Below are 17,517 nucleotides of genomic sequence, written 5' to 3'. Positions count from 1 at the left end.
TTTTTTTTTATCTCAATACAACTCTAAAAAAAAATCTGTTTACTGGACAGGCTGTGTCTGCATAACAGTGATTGTTCTCCTCTGCTGTGCGTAAAGCCCTTGCAGTCATTCACTTTGGTGTTTCCAGAAGTAAAAATCTGTACTTACTGCTGTACTTAATGTAACTGCCTTTAATGCTAGTGCGTTTTYGTAGCTTGTAAATCTGTGAAGATGACAGGTAAAACAGAGAAATAATGCCGATTTCTGTCAAGTCGGGTCATTGGTGTATGTGGCAGAAAAGGGTGTTTTTTACTATGTGTGTTGAGGATTCAGATAGCAGTTTAACCTGTACAAGGGCTAAGCGGCACTGGGAAACTGCCGCAAGTACACAAGCATGTGACAGAAAGAGGCATATGGCTATATAGAGGGYTTGCTGTGATGTTGAAAGCATTTTCTTAAAAAGTCCTAGTGAAAACTGCAATTGGATTTTTACATTATTATTTAAAATAAAGCTAGAGATCAGGGAAGAGATTCTGCAGCGAGAGCGAACTTCCTCCTTACGAGTGTTTGGCTTTGATGCAGAATTCAGCAACGTAAGGAGAAAATTCAGACGAGCTCGTGTGAGCGGGGAGTCCGAGCTCATGCCTGTCAGGAGCCGGGTTCCTGCCCCCTGAGGAAATGGGAATATTTGCAAATAAAACTACTGTAGTTGTAATTTGTGTGGGTGAGTGAGTAGAGATGTGAACTTGAGAGTCATGTTTAGCACTGGGGKTTGATTTTGTACTTTCTTGTAGACTTTTGACTGGGAGAAAACTCAGAAAGCATTAAGAACTACTAGAAAACCTAGTATGCTGTTGGGTTACAGCATATATCCAGATTGTAGCTGTCTTTCCCCTGGGAATGCATTTGGTTACAAACTCGAATCTTCCCAATATGCATGTAAAATTGTTTTTATCTCCCCCAAAGAAAATTGAGTGCCTTACAGTTTTGGTAAAGAAGGAGTCTTATAGGCAAACCTGGGGTGTGTAGCAGCAACATAAGAGTTAAAGACCTTGCAAGAGCAGCAGCACCTTAGAATCCATTTAATAACAAAGTGCTGGTTTAATTGGGTTGGTTGCTAGGGAATGGATCCAGCACTGTGGATTTCCATGTATTTAAACACCAGGCGAATGGCACACCTAAGTCCACTCATATAATGCACCTGGTGTTGGTGCTGGCCGTAACGCAGCACAGGTGTGAGCAGCAGTTTGCCAGCCTGTTTTCCCTTCCCCACATGGACCCCCTGTTGTGGCTCGTACACCGCAGCCCTGCTCGGTTGCAGCTGCTCCACGAGTCCCAGCTTTGTCTGGCTTTAGTTTTGGGTGGTTGAGGGGCTGTATTAGGCTGATTTTAATAAGATTCAGTTAACCCAAATGCGACTTTTGCACTTGATATCCTTACATACTTGATATAAGAATTAGTTTAAGTGCTTCTACTTTTCTACCCCAGCAAGCGTCAGATTCTGCTCTAATTGTGTTGRATTGAAATAATTAACTGAAGTTATGCTCAGTTTACACTCGGTACAGTTGTGTTAGGGAGCGTAGGAAATATTTCTTGATTAGCTGTAGTAGCATCAGCAAGGTTGGGAGGGCTGGTGGGGTGCAGGCTACAATTACTTGCACAGTGCCTGTTACATCTGTGCCGAGTAAAGCTGATCGATTTAAAGCATGTTAAAAAAGACCATCGGGGGTAAAGCTGACACCAGCCATCCCTGTGCATCCGCAGCAGACCTGACAGTGGTCTCAGAGCGTGAGAGCAATAAGAAAGTCTTTTCCCGGTGAAAATACTGCTTGAGAACTAAATTTAGCTACGTGGCTTTATAAATAGAAGAAACACAGTAAAATCGGGTTTTATCTCGTCAACTTTTTAAATGAGAGTTAGTCTTAATGCCTTGTGTTGCTGCCCTGGAGAGCTGAACTGTCTCTGTTCTCCTTGCCCAGGCTAGGAGTTAGGCACAATAAGAGGCAGCTGTATCTAATTTAGACAGTGAAGGGAGTCGGGGACTTGTTAAACTCAACCGTAAACTATGGAAAATAAGAGGACCAGACTTTCTCTAAAGGAAACTGCTAGAGGGTTCCATAGGCTTAATAAAGCTTGGCTGGATGCCCCAGCTGAAGAGCATTTCRTAAATTTCTGATAGCACTTGCCTAAATATAAAACGGGAGTGACCAGACTTGTCAAGTTTATATATGTAAGTTGGAAGAAAATAAGAGGTATACATAATTCCCCGGAGAGCCGCTGCAGATTAAGCATCTCCAGTACTGGAGGATGGCCTGCAGAGGCATGGAAAGCCTGGACCATCTGTACTGCTCAGATCAACGTGCGTCGCTGGCGAGGGCAGCTGTTGGGAGCAAAGGCAGGCGGGGGGCCCTGCCGTGGAGCTCTGCTGCCTTCTCTTGAGTCACACGTTAAACTTCTTGACAGAGATTGGGGGGGACTGTTGAGAGAGAGAGACCTCGTGTTGTGTTTTCTCTCTGAAGTTCACCAAAGACTATTAAAAAAAACAGTCTACATTTGACCACTGGCAGCCTATGCAAGGGACACTCTTGCTTTTTTGAGAGCTATTTAAAACTGACTTTTAGATTTCACTGCAAAATGTGCTGTTAGCAGTGTCCTATCTATCTTAGGTGAAAACACATTACAAAAATAGGTTATTTTCTAAAATTGCTTTAATTTTTCTTACCTAGTTATTGATATGAGTTTTGCGCGTAATTATATGCTTCGAGCTGCTTCCCAGCAGTACTTACCCTGGTAATAATAGGAAGGTAACGTGTCAGATTAGTTGAGAAGTCTGCAGTGTGGAGGGGGCTGGGGAGCAGATAACAGGTTTGGTGGAAGATGCCTGTTGCATTTGACATGAAATTCTCTCTTCCACCCACTGTATCCTCTGGGAGATAACTGTAATTCTTCTAACCATAAATACACAAGCGTGGACAAAATAGCTGGAGGAGAGCAGTCTGTACCTGCCCGCTTGCATTAAGTATTTTGTTAGATAAGCAGTGCTGTGAGCTGGGGGCTGTGTTGACAGTGGCTACAGTGRAGTGGGGAAGGGATAAAACTACCTGACAAAGGCCGAGGGGAGAGGGACAATATAGTCAGGAGGTTGCTTGGTGAGCCCTTGTTTAAAAGAAGGGAAGAAAATGTGAGGAAGGCTGTTGTATTCATGATACTTTCAACTGATTCAACTGATATGTGCGCGTATAGCAAGAAGGCACAACGTTCTAAAAACTGCAAGTCATTAAAATGCTGTTATTTAGGGAAGCAGCTACTATGGAGCAAGAGAAAAATAGCCTTTAGGCCTTCAGAAAATTGCACGTGTGTAATGAAAATCTGTGTTATCCATTTAGTAAAGTTTGTTTATGGAAGTACCTACTTGGTCGTTTCCGAAAAGCGGGAGCCATTTCTTTGGGGCTGCCCCTCCAGAGCTGGTATCTGGGAATATAGGAATATACACCTGCTAATCTATTTTTTTCCCTTTTTTGAAACAGATCCAGATTTGCCTGTCAACTCTCAAGCTGCCTTTGACTACTCCAGATAGGTGCGACACGTTGAATCTGACATGGTTCTTCCCAGCTGTGATGCTGCAGATGGGATTCTGACTATGAGGAAGGAGCACTGATAGGATTGATCCGACTCACTGGTGTTTCTTCTGATTCAGCCTGGCAGCAGAGGGACTGGAGCTGTAACTATTGTTTGTTCATTTTACCCTAGTGGATAGGAAAAGAAGGTAAGTGCTAAAACCTCTGCAAGAAATTCTTTCTAGAAAGAAAGTTAATTCCACCAACTTACGAAATTTATTGAGGAGACTCGTTAGAAAGATTTTTCTTTTCCTCAGRACCCTATTAATGTGCATTTTTGGAAAATAGCCTTAATAAATGTTGCATCATACTACAGTGATATATCTATTGATTTATATAAAAATTTAGTGTGATTTTTTTAAATAAGCATAGAAGCTGATATAATTTTTCAGGCCAGTGGTTTTGCTACTGCAGGAGAACACTTTTAATCAAAGTTTATCTCAAAGAACAGACACTGACAGAGATGAAGTAATATTGTGGCTATGGAATAATCTGCTGGAGGAAAMACTGTTTTCCCAAGTGGCTCTGGGAACAGAATAGCCAGTGTATTTCTTTGGATAAAACACACTGTGCTAGCTTCTTTCTGCTAAGGCATTTCTGGTCTTTACGAAGAGCAGATATTCTCCCTTGTGTCATTTTTAATTGATTTCCAGTGCATTACAAGAGATCATTGGCACCAGTCCAGGAAAAGGCAGGCAGAGAGTAGGGAATTCATCAAAAACTGGCTCATTGATCAATGGATCTGATGAAATAATTAGCACTTGGTATTTTCAATATGATTTCATACTGATATTTTGAATTCTGAAAGCAAGAGAGAATCTTTTTATAACAGAAAAACACCAACCAAACTARGATTTCAAAAAAGCTTTAATATACTTACTAATTTTTAGGGACTGCTTTGTAGGAATGGCTAGGATTTTTTTTATCGACTCATAAAAGGAGCAGGATCAGAGCATTGTGCTCTGTTTTGAAAATGAGTCAATTTTGCAGTATTTTATTTATGATGGAGAGAAGTCTTAGGCAGGGCAGAATTCATTGCTTCCATTTCCCAAAGTTTGCAGGAGTGGGCCTTAAATGTATTTTTTAATAATAASTGAAAAAATCGGAAACCAATAGGTATCATGAATGATTATCACAGGATTATCAGAGCTGTAGTGGACTTCAAACACTGTCATCCCATGGTTCCAAGATTTAGGCAGCCTGTTGCACTCTTAATAACTTGCAAGACAAAACAGRTCACATGAAGTCTGAAAGAGCCTTCTGTTTGAAGATCCTTTATGAATCCTAATGTATGTTGTGAATTCAGTAGATTTTGCCCTAGTGCCGTTTTAGAATGTAGATAGACATGTTTTCTTCTCCACCATCTCCATTTTTGATGCASTTAACAAAACTGTCAACTCAAAACATCCCAAAAACTCAAGGAGGAAGGTTGGTTTCAGAATGTATCAAAGCAATAATTTTGATCTCCTGCTAAATTCTTCACCTATTGGTACATTCAGAGTAAAAATTTCATGGGGGAAATAAATACTGTTTTTGCTTTCTGATGTAGGAGCTCCGCAAACTAAAAAGAAATAGAAGACGTTAACCCACCTTGTTCAGAGCAAACACTAAATCAGCACAATATGGCACAACATAGCATTGTCCTTGGAATATTCATGATGACTGTTTTATCACTGCTACATGGAAGTTCAGCTTTCCTATTAAATCAACGTCTGAAGGGAAGATTTCAGAGAGACCGTAGAAACATCCGTCCAAACATCATTCTTGTTCTTACTGATGATCAAGATGTAGAACTTGGTAAGAGCCTAAGATAAAGAGATTTTTAGCTAATGAGCATGGRGTTGCTTTTCCTTGGAACTAGATTTTGTATTCAAACTAATTATCTTTTTTTTCTTCAAGTGTGAAATTTGATAGAAAAAAGCTTCCATTTATATGGAAAATACCTCCTAACTGCCTGCAATACAAGGATAGGAAATGGTCGTTTCAGCTTAAAATGTCAAACTTCCTGTTTCTGTGAAAATGTGAGATTCCTGCCTATCTGTGCTCATCTCCACGCCTAAACTGCTTCTGGCAATTGCACGTATAACCTGGGAAGCTGCATGCCAAAGCAATAGGTTTGAATTCATAGCTGATTATTACACTGTATAATTACTCAAATTCTTTGTATAATTGCAGACATTCATTGCAATTACAATTTTAATTACTTAAATGATACCCAGTGTGTACATACTATTCTTGGTATTGTCCATTTAGATGGATCTTTGATTACTGACCAAAATCACTTAATATGCAGAGAGTCTACTGTTTTGCTCAACAGCATGTTAGTTGTTGAAGAAAATAGGTAAAGATTAAACGCACACTTTGCCTAATGTTTTGGAATGATGAATTAAGAGTTTGAGTTTTGTTTTGTTTCCCCAACAGGTTTATATTCACCAAATAATGTTTATTTTGTCTTAATCGCTTTTCCTAAATACAGTTTAACATTAATAATTTTACATTATAAATACACTTTTAAATGGATATAAAGCTGGATTGATCTGAAAGGTGAGAGCTTGTATGTGTGTAGTTTGCTGCTTCTGATAGTTACTGCATCAGATTTGTTCCATAGAAGGAAAAAATCAGAAAACAAGCATTGCAGAAGATATGGAACAGAATAGTAGAGCTAACTAATTTTTATTATGTACAYGCCTACTCTTATAAATGAGAAGTTTATCATAGCAACATGGCAATATTCTCATAGATGCTTCCTTTTGATCAGTCTTAGTGCATGTCTGCTCTACTGCATTTTTTTAAAGAAGAGATATCTTGTTACAGAAGTAAATCCACAAATACAAGTTTAGTTCAAATGAGCAAGCTGCTTTGGTTTGCTTACTATTTTTTGGTGAAATTGCTATTTTTATGCAAAAATATGGTTTCAATAATGTATATATAAAAAAAGAAATCTAAGCACTTTATCTTGCAAGCTCAGAAGGTGGTCCTAAAAAATTTATCATTTCCTACTTTGCGCTAGCCTGCTTGTTTCTGATGCAATTGTTAAAGTCCTTTGGGCAGTATATTTCTCTTCTCTGATAGTCTGATGCTTTCCAATTTCAAGCATAATGGGCATGTGTCCACTCAAATTAAGATCTAACTGAAGAAAATGAATTTGTTGAAGCTGAGATGTGATATTCCTCATTTGTCATTAATGGCTTCATGAGACCCGATATTTGAATTAATTTTTATTCCTGTGTATTATCTGCTGAACTGTCCAAGTTAATCAAAATTGCCATTTGTGGGGCCTGTGGTTAATGTATTTAGGAAAGGGGAAAGCAAGATATGAATTGCAAATAAAAGCTAAGGAAAACATGGATGTTATCGAAGTGTGGCAGAGAAAGCTCTGAATAGCCAAGATTCCAGCTAYTTCTAAGAATGTAACTGATGGGTATTGTAGCTTTTATTTTTCTTCCGTGGCTACTTTGGAGGCCAAAGGGAAGGCAACACAATTTCAAGTGCTCTAACAACCTTCTCTTTATTTAGTTTAGACCCTGGATTTAACAATGTGCCAGTAGCAGGTGGGATTTGCCAGAAGGTTATGTCCTTTCAGGAAAGGAGTTCAGTTTCTTCTTTATTAATGCTGTTAATCATGCATTTTACTTGGGAAACCGATCCCCAGCATTATGTTGAAGAAAGGACAGGGCTGCTGAAGAGTGGCAGAATGTGCAGGTTGAAGGAGATCCTTGGTGCAAATTGGGATGGATACAAAGGGGAGGAGGCAGACAGGAACATCACGTGCTACTGAAACATATACACCCAACTGTGTAATCAGGAAAGTTGTACTGAGAAATTGGATGTAAAGAAAAAGAAGACTATGTTGATGAGGAAAAAGAATTAATTAGAAGCAAAGATTTTTTTTTCCCATTAGAGCTATATAAATCCAAGTTAGTCTAATGCTGATGTCCCCTGTGCAATGGACTCAGCACCTCCAATTTAATTAGGTTTGACTACCATGTACCTCTAGTTTAAGAAGCCGGCTTATCTGGAGAAAAGTCTGATTGTTTAGAAGACGCTTCAGATGATGGGGAAATCTTGATGAGAGGAAATTCGTATTTTCTTACCTATCCCACTCAAAAATTACAAATGTAGCACAGAAAATACTGCTTCTTAATTATCATACATAGAGATGAGAATCTTAGAGCTTCATTAAAATGAAACTCAGGCCAAAGGAGATATTGAAGATGGGAAAAAGTTGTCTAATAAGGTTCAAATAGAATGCTAATAGGCTTTAGGGGAGATTGTTAATAAACATTCCAGGAATCCAGCTGACATATTTGCCTGTGGATATTTTGGAAATATTTTGGAAATTTTGCTTAGTAAATGAAGTCAACTGGAGCTTAATGCAAACTCTTTAACAAGTGGAATACTTTAAAACAAATGTAAATTATATGATATCTGATAATGAAATACAATTAATGAGAAAGTCAATATTATCTTTTAAAATAATTGTTAATTTTTTATAGCAAATTTCCATTACAGCCTCATACTGAGCAGTAAGTAATGCATTCTTGCAATAGTACAGGTAATTTTATTCCATTACTGATTCATAATTTTCTCCTATAGATGTTTGGATACCTTTTAGCTGCTTTGTGCTATGACAGTCAAGACCTCATGAGAAATATGCGTGGTTTTAGTGTGTGTTCTCCATTATATAAGTCAAAATATCCATCCTATTCCTGCAGTGAACTTTGAAGAGACGCTAAACAAAATTATGGATCGCACACAAATTTCTAGCAGAATTTCAGCCTGATCCTTGCCTCATTTTGTCCAATGAGCACSTTCAATGCATCAAATTGTTAAAATGCTCCTATTTTTCATGGCAGTCCAGTGGCTGCCCTTTTTTTTTTTCTGAAAATAATTTGAACACTTATTTAAGTCATATTTTTTCCCTATCAGAGATTTTAAGTGGGTAAAAGACCATTCTCTGAAGAAAACACACTTCAAAGCATCACTTCCATTGGTACATGGGCTAGTGACGCACTGGAAGGTTTTCCAACTCAAGAAAAGGTGACCTGGGGAGTTTCCAGTTGCCGATTAACACAACTAATCTTCTGCCACAGAAAAATCAATTCCTACTTTTTTCACAATTCCATGTTTGTATTGGAAGCAAGCTGGAACAAAAGTTTTGGTTGGCTGGTTTAACGCTGTTTAAAATATTTAAAGCTGGCCTATTTAAGACTGCRCGAGAGTGTGCTGGATTCTTGCCTTCCACTGATCTGTCAGTCTGCATTAGTTCTCAAACTGGGCAAGCAGATTAGATCATATGTTTTTGTATTAAAGTGTTGATATACAGTGCCTTGTCATTACAGCAATTTTATTAAAGGAGGTTACTGACCTCAAGGGGAGACTTAACATATACTGTTATTTATGCACAGATGCCTCTGTCATTTAAAGAGCTTGTTAAATTTTATTTTAATATTGAAATGGTAAAATACTGGAATGCTTTGCCTTTTTGTGCTTGGTCTTGGTCATAAGACACCACAGAGGAAACATTCACAGTTTTCAGGCTCACATAACTGACTGTTATAACTTTAATTGAGTTAGTRCCTTGGAGGAAAGGAAGATTGCTCCCATAACACACGCTTTCTTATGCTACACTTAAGGGAACAAGAAAAATCTCACTTTGTCAGAAGCTTCCTCTTGCTGTGTGCCCCAGCAAGCCCTCGTGGGGACTGTGGTACGCTGCCCTGTAAAGTGATGTGATGGAGAACTGTTCTGATTTGAAAAATACACAAGTAGATGTCTTATATACTCATTCAAATGAAATGATCTCAAGAAAACTAATGCCATGGCAATTTAAAAATGAAACTACCTACAGTAGCAACTGACCTTCCTTCGTGGTGCTGGAGAGCCAGATTTGTATGGGGCTTATCACCATTTTTCTGCTAGGTTCTAACTCCTGGTTATATCAGCGTGCCCTGTATCAAACCGACGTACTGTTGCAATTTCATAATGAAATCCCTGCCTGAAGAGCTTAAAAGAAACCTAAACCCCTTATCAATAGAAAGAGTATACAGTTTGTGCCCGATGGTTGCAGGATGCATTGATTAAAACTGAACTATTAATTCAACTCAACCTTGGTAAATTAGCCCCAAACCAGCTACAGTGTCATCTTTTGCCATGTTGTCTGTTGGCTTTCTCTGCTCATTACAGGAAGGGAGGGCTGGTGTTGGCAGGTTTGCTCTCCCTTGGAAAGTAATGCTGGTAGCAGGTATCATTATAATGTCCTTAGAAAATGAAAATTCTTCCTTCATCAAGAATAGCCTACCCTGATGCAGTTTTAATGATCAGGCACTATTAGATGAAAGAGACCTAATTTTCTTTTCCCTCTGATCTTTGATATTTCTGTATTTAAGAAAGATTCTGATATGCATAACAGATTTTGGTTTGGATGGTATCTGTGCTGAAGATTCAGTTTGGGTACAAAGCCTAAACAGGAAAAGATGTAGCCATTTTGCAGCAGTGTGGCTGCACAGAGTGCTCTCTCATCTACAGTGGWAGATGTTGCTCTTGGAGAGAGAGAAAGAAATGCTTGAAAATGTGTAATAGGCTATATCAACAGACTGGAGTCAAATCCAGGTTAGGACTTCAGTATCTGGGCCTTGCTAAAGCACTAGGCGAACTTTGATAGAGTGCTTAGTTCTTGTGACTGAAACAGGAAAATCCTTCTGAGATGATTTTTTTTCTTCCAGGTTCAATGCAAGTCATGAATAAGACGAGGCGAATCATGGAACATGGAGGCGCTCACTTCATCAATGCCTTTGTGACGACACCCATGTGCTGCCCATCTCGCTCCTCTATTCTTACAGGGAAGTACGTCCACAACCACAACACTTACACTAACAACGAGAACTGTTCTTCTCCATCCTGGCAGGCTCAGCATGAAATACGGACGTTTGCTGTGTACCTCAACAACACGGGGTACAGAACAGGTAAGGTCAAGGATGGCTCTATCTGAAAGTTGCCTTAGTCCTCTCCCTACAACTGCCRTTTGTTTATAACCTTTTAATTTGTTCTCATGAAGGGCTGCAACAATGCAGGATGCCAGATGTTCAATTTATTTTTACTTGTAGAAATTAAGAAAAAAGTAAAAAATTAGAAGTGGGATGGCTGAAAATAGCATACATGCTCTAGGAGTAGAATATCTTGTTATATAATTGAACGCAAGGTGCAGCACATGTAAAATATGCCCGGCAGTTACCTGAAGTGAGTAGAACAGACAAGAAAGAAAATATGGGAAGGAATTAGTGGTTTTTTTTTTTTTTTAATAAAAAAAGATATATAAATCAAACTAAGAACACAAAAGAGAGGACTGCTCCTTGCTCYGTGCTTTGGGGCATAACTGTCAACTGGATTGGTTTCTCTAGAGAGTCCATTCCTAGAAAGGTGTTTAAGATATATCACAACTGGAGGGTAGTCTGCAAGATCAAATGAGCTCCTGAGAAATAAATGATCCTCTTTGCATGCTGTTCTCCCTAGGAATAAAGATCCTGTAAAAGAGATTTCGTAAAATATGGAACATTTGTTTCTTCTTGTGTTCTCCAGAYGCAGGATATAGGAGCTTGCCCACTGCAGTGTGTTTCTGTCACTTTCTGTCATGTTGAGAAACAGGCATAAATCTGAATCTGTTCATGTTATTTATAGTGTATACAGCATAGTATTATAATTGTTATTTATAGAGTATGTTTGTGCTTTGGATTTATGCTATATGATGCTTGATCTTGGTGAGGCTTCTAGAGACTAGTATAGATCTTAACGAGTAGATTTACTGTTTAGTACAGTATTTAAAATGGTATTTTTAACTACTAGTTTTTCTTTTCAGTCATTCACATGAGCTTTTCCATCTGATTACAGCAAAACTTGGTCTTTAAACAAATAGATAATTTCCTTGTTTTGTTTTTCTAAATTAAAGACCTGAATCAATTTGGAAAGGAATAAACAAGGGAAAGTGCACGTACCTTATTATTTTATTGTTGTTTCCTATCATTTATCATTCTTGGCATTAATGCCAATGATCTTATGAACATCAAGGTTAATGTTTAATTCTTTATTGAGCATTTCTTTTGTGTTTGCTGATACTTGTTTATTGTAATTGTTATATTTGTTGACTATATTTTAAGCACCTGCAAGCTCCAGTAAGTTCCACTTCTATTGCAGCTGTCCTACTTTTCATAGGTCTTGTACATTAACTTAATATTTAGTTTTAGGCCCAAGATCTTAGTAACTCTGTATTCTTTTTTTAAGTCTTCCACTTCTAATTTGAAAACTGAAGGTGCTGAAACACACAGAAATAGTGCTTTTACATGTACAAAATAAGTGTCCAAACTTCAGGTGTAAATGATACCCTTGTGAAGTTAAACRTATTTTATTATACAAATATTAATGCAAGCTGCCATTTTTGGAGGCTTCTGTCCGTTTGTGATCTCTGATTAAAGTCTAGAACTTACTAATATGAAAGGACTGTCAGCAGTATGAAGGTATGTTTTACCTATTTTGTCCAAAGATCTGATCAGAATTACCTGCTTTATAAACATCAGGAAATTGTGCTTTAGCAGCTTTGTTCATTTAGTTTCTCAGTTTTCAATAGTAATCCGCTATAAAGCAAATATTCTGGATGTTACAGATACAGTTTCTCTGAGATGGGAACCTCCTTGAACATTATTACAGTGAACAAAAGATCAAAAAGCATAGGAGTTCATTTGTAGATGTTTTAAATATAAGCCTTTTCAGACTTAATTTGATACACGGGTTCATAGCTCTGGAGTGAGAAGGCTGTTATTTTGGGAGAGAGATTGGATTTTTTGTGTTTTCATCTCTCAGGCTTCCTCCCTGTGTTTCCCTCTTTCCTTTTCATTCTCCTATAAACACGAAGGAAGAAAGGTTGCTCTCTTACTCCACCTTCCCTCACTCTTTCTTGCCCCTCACTTCACATCTCGCTGCCTGTATCTCTGCTCATTGATCTACCTATGTTCTCCTGCTGTTGCAAAGGAGGGTTCTGCTGTGATCATTCTTCCTGCATTGTAGGATTTTTGCTTTTTCTTGTGGCAGTGGCATTTCTGCTTTTGATTCGTACAGACTTGTCCGATTGCCAGATTTGTGCCGCTGCTGACACCTTTGGGAAAGGTGCAGATGATGTGGAGGCAGGAGGGGTCCGTGTGCTGCAGGATTCTCCAGCACAATTTATTTGAAAGTAACAAATGTGAGAGGATATAGAAGAGGTATGGCTTTCCTGTAACTGCTCCCCAGTTTCAAGATTTGTTGTCACTTTGGTATTTTTTTTTTTCACATTTTGAAAACTTTGATCTGCTTTTGATTAGGTCTAGGCAAAATAGAGGTGAAAATAAGAGACTGGGCTCAAGATAAACTCTGTCATAGATTTTAAATGGCTGGGATATGTGCCATCATGCAGAAGGCTCACTTCACCTTGTGTGTCCAATTAAAATTATGATTAGGACAGTGCAAAGGAGGCTTTTCCTTCTACCACTGAAGCTATTAAGACCATGGGTGTTCCAGGTGCATCTTCCTCAGCACCAAACTGTTCCAATGAAAAGAAAAAAAAGCCAGTGTCATGAACAGTGACTTGGAAGCTGTGCTCTCTTTGTATAGGGACTACATSTAGACACCAGATTCCTGATCTCAGTACATTGAACAAAGAGACCTATTTTGAAGAGCTTCTCACATCCTTGTCCTATTAAAACATTGTGGGAAATTATGCAAGAAGGACMACTTATATAAACATGCCCAGTCAATTGATGAATTAATTGTTCGAAAAGTGCATGTAAGCAATGTCTGAATCATTAGTAAGTTAAAACAGTGGGCAGATTATTGGAGAGTAAGAGAAACAAAGAGATCCTGTGACAAACATTTCTGAATGTCAGAGGATTTCTCTGCCAAAGGTTCCTGGGTAAACATTTACAGAAAGAGTGCACTGTTTTCTGTGAATATACACAATATACACATCTCTTTCCATGGGACAGCTTTTCAAATGCTCAATGCATTGTTCCATGCTCGTGTCCTGCAACAACAAAAGCTAAGATGTTTTATTGAAGCACGATTTTAAACTTTCCTGTAGACATTACTTAATGAGAAAAACTTCTCTTTTCTGTCTATCTCTCTGAATGATTAGGTCTTAAAACTGGGGACTGATTCCAGAATATTTTGTCAGCCTTATCTACAGTCAGGAAATGAAAAGACATGTTTATCTTATTAAATTCAACAGAATTAGGGATGGTGGGCCAAATTCAGCCTGGCAGAAGGAAGCATTTGTCTCAGTGAATCTTTTGTGAGAGTTGTTAATTTATACTAGGATTTAAAGTGGCTCAGTATGCCATAAAAGCAGTACAAATCTTGGCCAACTTACCATCCTCACTCTTATAGAGCAGTACCCTATGGTACACCTGGCCTTTTCAGTTAAATGAACACAATAAGAACAAGGCAAAAAGCTGCTTGCTGTGTGGTAATGTCTCAATATCTCACTCTACTGCTAAGCCCATACTTGAATTATGCAAAAAATTAATAAATGCCATTTTGCACCATTCACATATTTTGAACCTAGAGAAAAGTCATTATGGGAGGTCTGTCTCTGCCATTATAAAATATTTCCTGGGAATAAAAGTAATAATCATACTTAGCACTTCCACAGGGCTTTATATTAATCAACTAATGAATTCATTAAAATTCAGTGACAAGCTTCCATTTCCTCCCATTAATATTAGACTAAGAACATACAGTGGCTGACTGCATTCAAGTAATTATTTTTGCACTCCACTGTCTGAGTCTTTGACATTTTAAAGTGATTTTAACATTAAACAGTAAGAAAGAGGAGAAAAGACTATTGGTAAATGTTTATTAAAGGAGGAAGGAACCTGAAAAATGTGACAGATTTTAATACCCAGATACATGCCAGTAGAAAATTCTCAGATAATCCTTGATTCAGATTTTGTTTCTCACTACAGTTGCAATTGCTGTTTTTGTTGCAGAAGACTTAATTATTATATTATTATAATTATGTGGTAGGGGACAACTGGTGACTTATGGAGTCATGGATGGGGAGAAGTGCAGGTAGGATAGTGAAGTACTTTCTGAGAGGCTGCATGAAGGTGAGGAGCAAAGTTAGGAAGGGAAGTAACTCCATTCTCACTCCCATGCCCTAGCTGTTACGTATTTGCTAACTAAAATGTGCAAGACAGCCCAGAGCCCAGTGAAACCTTCCTTAGAGGTTGAGATGAATGCATCCACCACAACAGAAACAAGCCATGCCTGTGGCAGCCTTCTTTCCAGGTTTCTTTTCTTTGACTCTCACCCTCTCTCATTTTTTTTCCCCTAAGTTTRTCTGTTTTCAGTGTAAGAAGTAGACTGTGAAGAAAAGCTCATCTTTCCCTCCCCCACATAAAGTACTGTACTGATAGGATGCCACCTCTAGCTTTGAAAGCGTAATGGTTTTGTTGCACCGATTGCTATTGCAATGGAATGATACTTATCATTTCAAGCAAGAGCAATTCATAGTCTGGTAATTCTTCAGAAATAGGATTATTGTCTCATATTCAAAATAGCTGAAAGCTAAATAGAATATTTGGACACTTGCATTTCTAGAATGTCAGTTCTTTTGCAAAAAAAAATCTTTCAAAATAATCAAAGCAGTATAATTTGGGAATCTACAGTGTACATCTTTGCTAAGCTGGTCTCTCCTGTGTGCTTGAAGGCATGAATGAGGTAGGTGGCCCAGTTGATTATATGCTTGTCCTGTGCATCACTCAAAATTCAGTGGTCAGCGACCAAGCTTAGTGATACAGAAGTTCAGGGATGAAACAATAAATTGCATGTTATTTTCTAATAAAGTGCATAGTGAAACAGTGATCATCTCGAAGCATTGCCAGTGGCTTCAGGACCGAGCTTGCAGACAGAACTGTGTGGCAGTTCTGTCCCACTGGCAGAGCATAGACCTGTGTCCTGTGCCTCCCCAGCATGTCAGGGGTAATAATGCTGCATCACCTCCCRTATATGTTGTTATGGTCACGTATATGTTGGGTGTTATGAAGATATTCATAAGATGTGTGGGTAGGGTCCTGGGCAGAGTGCTCCAGGTGACCCTGCTTGAGGAGGAGTGTTGGACTAGATAGCCTCTAAAAGTCCTTTTCATCCTCAACAGTTCTGAAATTCAATGAAAGGACTATATGTGTTTTGGAGATGGATGCATTTAAGTATAAGAATGTATACAAGAAAATAAATAAATGTTGAGTCTAGATTTCTTCTCTTTCAGTTATATTGTTGAAAGGAATTTTGTGGTTGGATTGAACTGGGGCTGGAGTTTTCTTTCAGCTGCATTCGGTAAAGTCTTATTGTTTTTATTTATGGATTAATGCTTTTACTAGAGTTTCCCCCAAGTTTATTGCTAGGTGGAAGAAAACAGCCTTTGCTAAATATGGCAAATGTTTCTTCTTATGCAGCATTATCCTAGAATCTCTGTTGAACATGGTAATCAGGCATTTTCTTCAGATCCTATAGACAAAATGAATGAAATTCTTCTGGAGTTGACAGAATAGCATACTGCAGGCTTTGGTATTTTAATAAAGGTTCAGCATTAAGCTGGATAAGCTCTTACTTGGACTGTTTGTTATTAAAAAAGGCCTGCCAATGTGCTGTTGAGAAGGGGKTTGTTTTTATATGCAGAGGAGGAAATATTGCATATGAACAGTGGAGGATAAATTTAAAGGTTAGAATTTTTCTGTAACCATCAGTATATGAAAGGAGGGAGCGATACCAACGGGGAATGTTTAATGAAAGTCTTGCTGTTGTGATGGGTTTGGTGGTCAGGGCTGCCCACCAAGGACTGAGCAGATAGCCAGCATTCCTGCTTGCTCTTGGACTGCTCCGGGTAGGGGACAGTGTGTTTGGGATGCTCCAAGCCATCTCCTGTTGAATACAGAGTCATGATACGAAGCTTTTCTTTTTTTCTTTAAACGATATTTGTGCTTTGTCATTCTAGTTCTGTAAAATTTCCCTAAGCTCTGCCGTAGGAATTAATGAAAGAGGGCTTTGGCCAAGTGACTCCAGTGGGTGTTTACTCACCTGAGTAAGATGGGCAACACTTTGCTCATTTTCACTGTTCTCTCTGTTTCCATGTTGATCATTTCACAATTTGGCTTCATCTACTCCCCTTCAGCCAGTTCTCAACTCATTAAATGGATTTTTGCACTGATTCTTCGCCACAGTTGAGGAATGTGCAGTGCCAACTCGGGAAGAGGAGCAAGGGTGTCATAAAGATTATTTTTTCCTGTTAGGCATTAGACTACTCCCCTGGCATAACAAGAATGCCTGTGAGCTGTTTTGATTACACTGGCCTTAAAATATGATCTTACAACTAGTTTTATGAATTGTAAGGATAATTTCTATCCCAATGACAGAAAATAACGGTGTGCACAAGAGCTTTTATTAAAACTTTCTCATGCTCTTGTGATGGTGCATGGAACATGAGATCTTCAAGATCTTCCAAGTTTGTTATCMATGTCCTATTGAATAGAGAAGAATTGGGGCATCATGTGCAATAGACCAAAATAAAATGTGTGTGTGTGTCTATACTTCTTCCCTTAGTTTAACTGATTAAGTGCTTCAATGAATCCAGCATTTCACAGACTGATCCAGACATAATAACAAAAAGAAATACCAAAAAAGCCCTCAGAGACCAACCTACCCTAGCATGCTGAAATCGATTCTCATAAATGGATCTGAAAACAAAATGTGGTCTTAAGCTTCACTTTTCTTCCCTGAAAATATCTTAATGTTTAATAACCCACTGTCTATTTCAAGCAGCCGTTTAGCCCTTTAGCACAGTTACTGAGGTATTGATACTAAGGCCACATCTTTTAATCTTTGTAGTCATGTCCTATTT

General features: G+C 38.4%; 1 protein-coding gene across 3 annotated transcripts in view; it reads left to right on the top strand.

The window, feature by feature from the left end:
• SULF2 (sulfatase 2) overlaps nt 1-17,517 on the top strand; it is a 124,254-nt gene that overhangs the window by 66,067 nt on the left and 40,670 nt on the right. For all 3 annotated transcript variants that reach the window (XM_026041920.1, XM_026041918.1, XM_026041919.1), the window contains 3 exons: nt 3,507-3,745; nt 5,146-5,393; nt 10,322-10,561. In XM_026041920.1, coding sequence (XP_025897705.1) covers nt 5,219-5,393; nt 10,322-10,561 — 415 coding nt within the window. In that variant the 5' untranslated portion in view covers nt 3,507-3,745; nt 5,146-5,218. The remainder of the gene's footprint in view (nt 1-3,506; nt 3,746-5,145; nt 5,394-10,321; nt 10,562-17,517) is intronic.

Source organism: Nothoprocta perdicaria, unplaced genomic scaffold, assembly GCF_003342845.1.
Source record: "Nothoprocta perdicaria isolate Ctin4 unplaced genomic scaffold, notPer1 scaffold_3, whole genome shotgun sequence".
Lineage (NCBI taxonomy): Eukaryota > Metazoa > Chordata > Aves > Tinamiformes > Tinamidae > Nothoprocta > Nothoprocta perdicaria.
The sequence above is the reverse complement of the archived record's forward strand: the minus strand, read 5'-3'. Positions and strand labels throughout refer to the sequence as shown.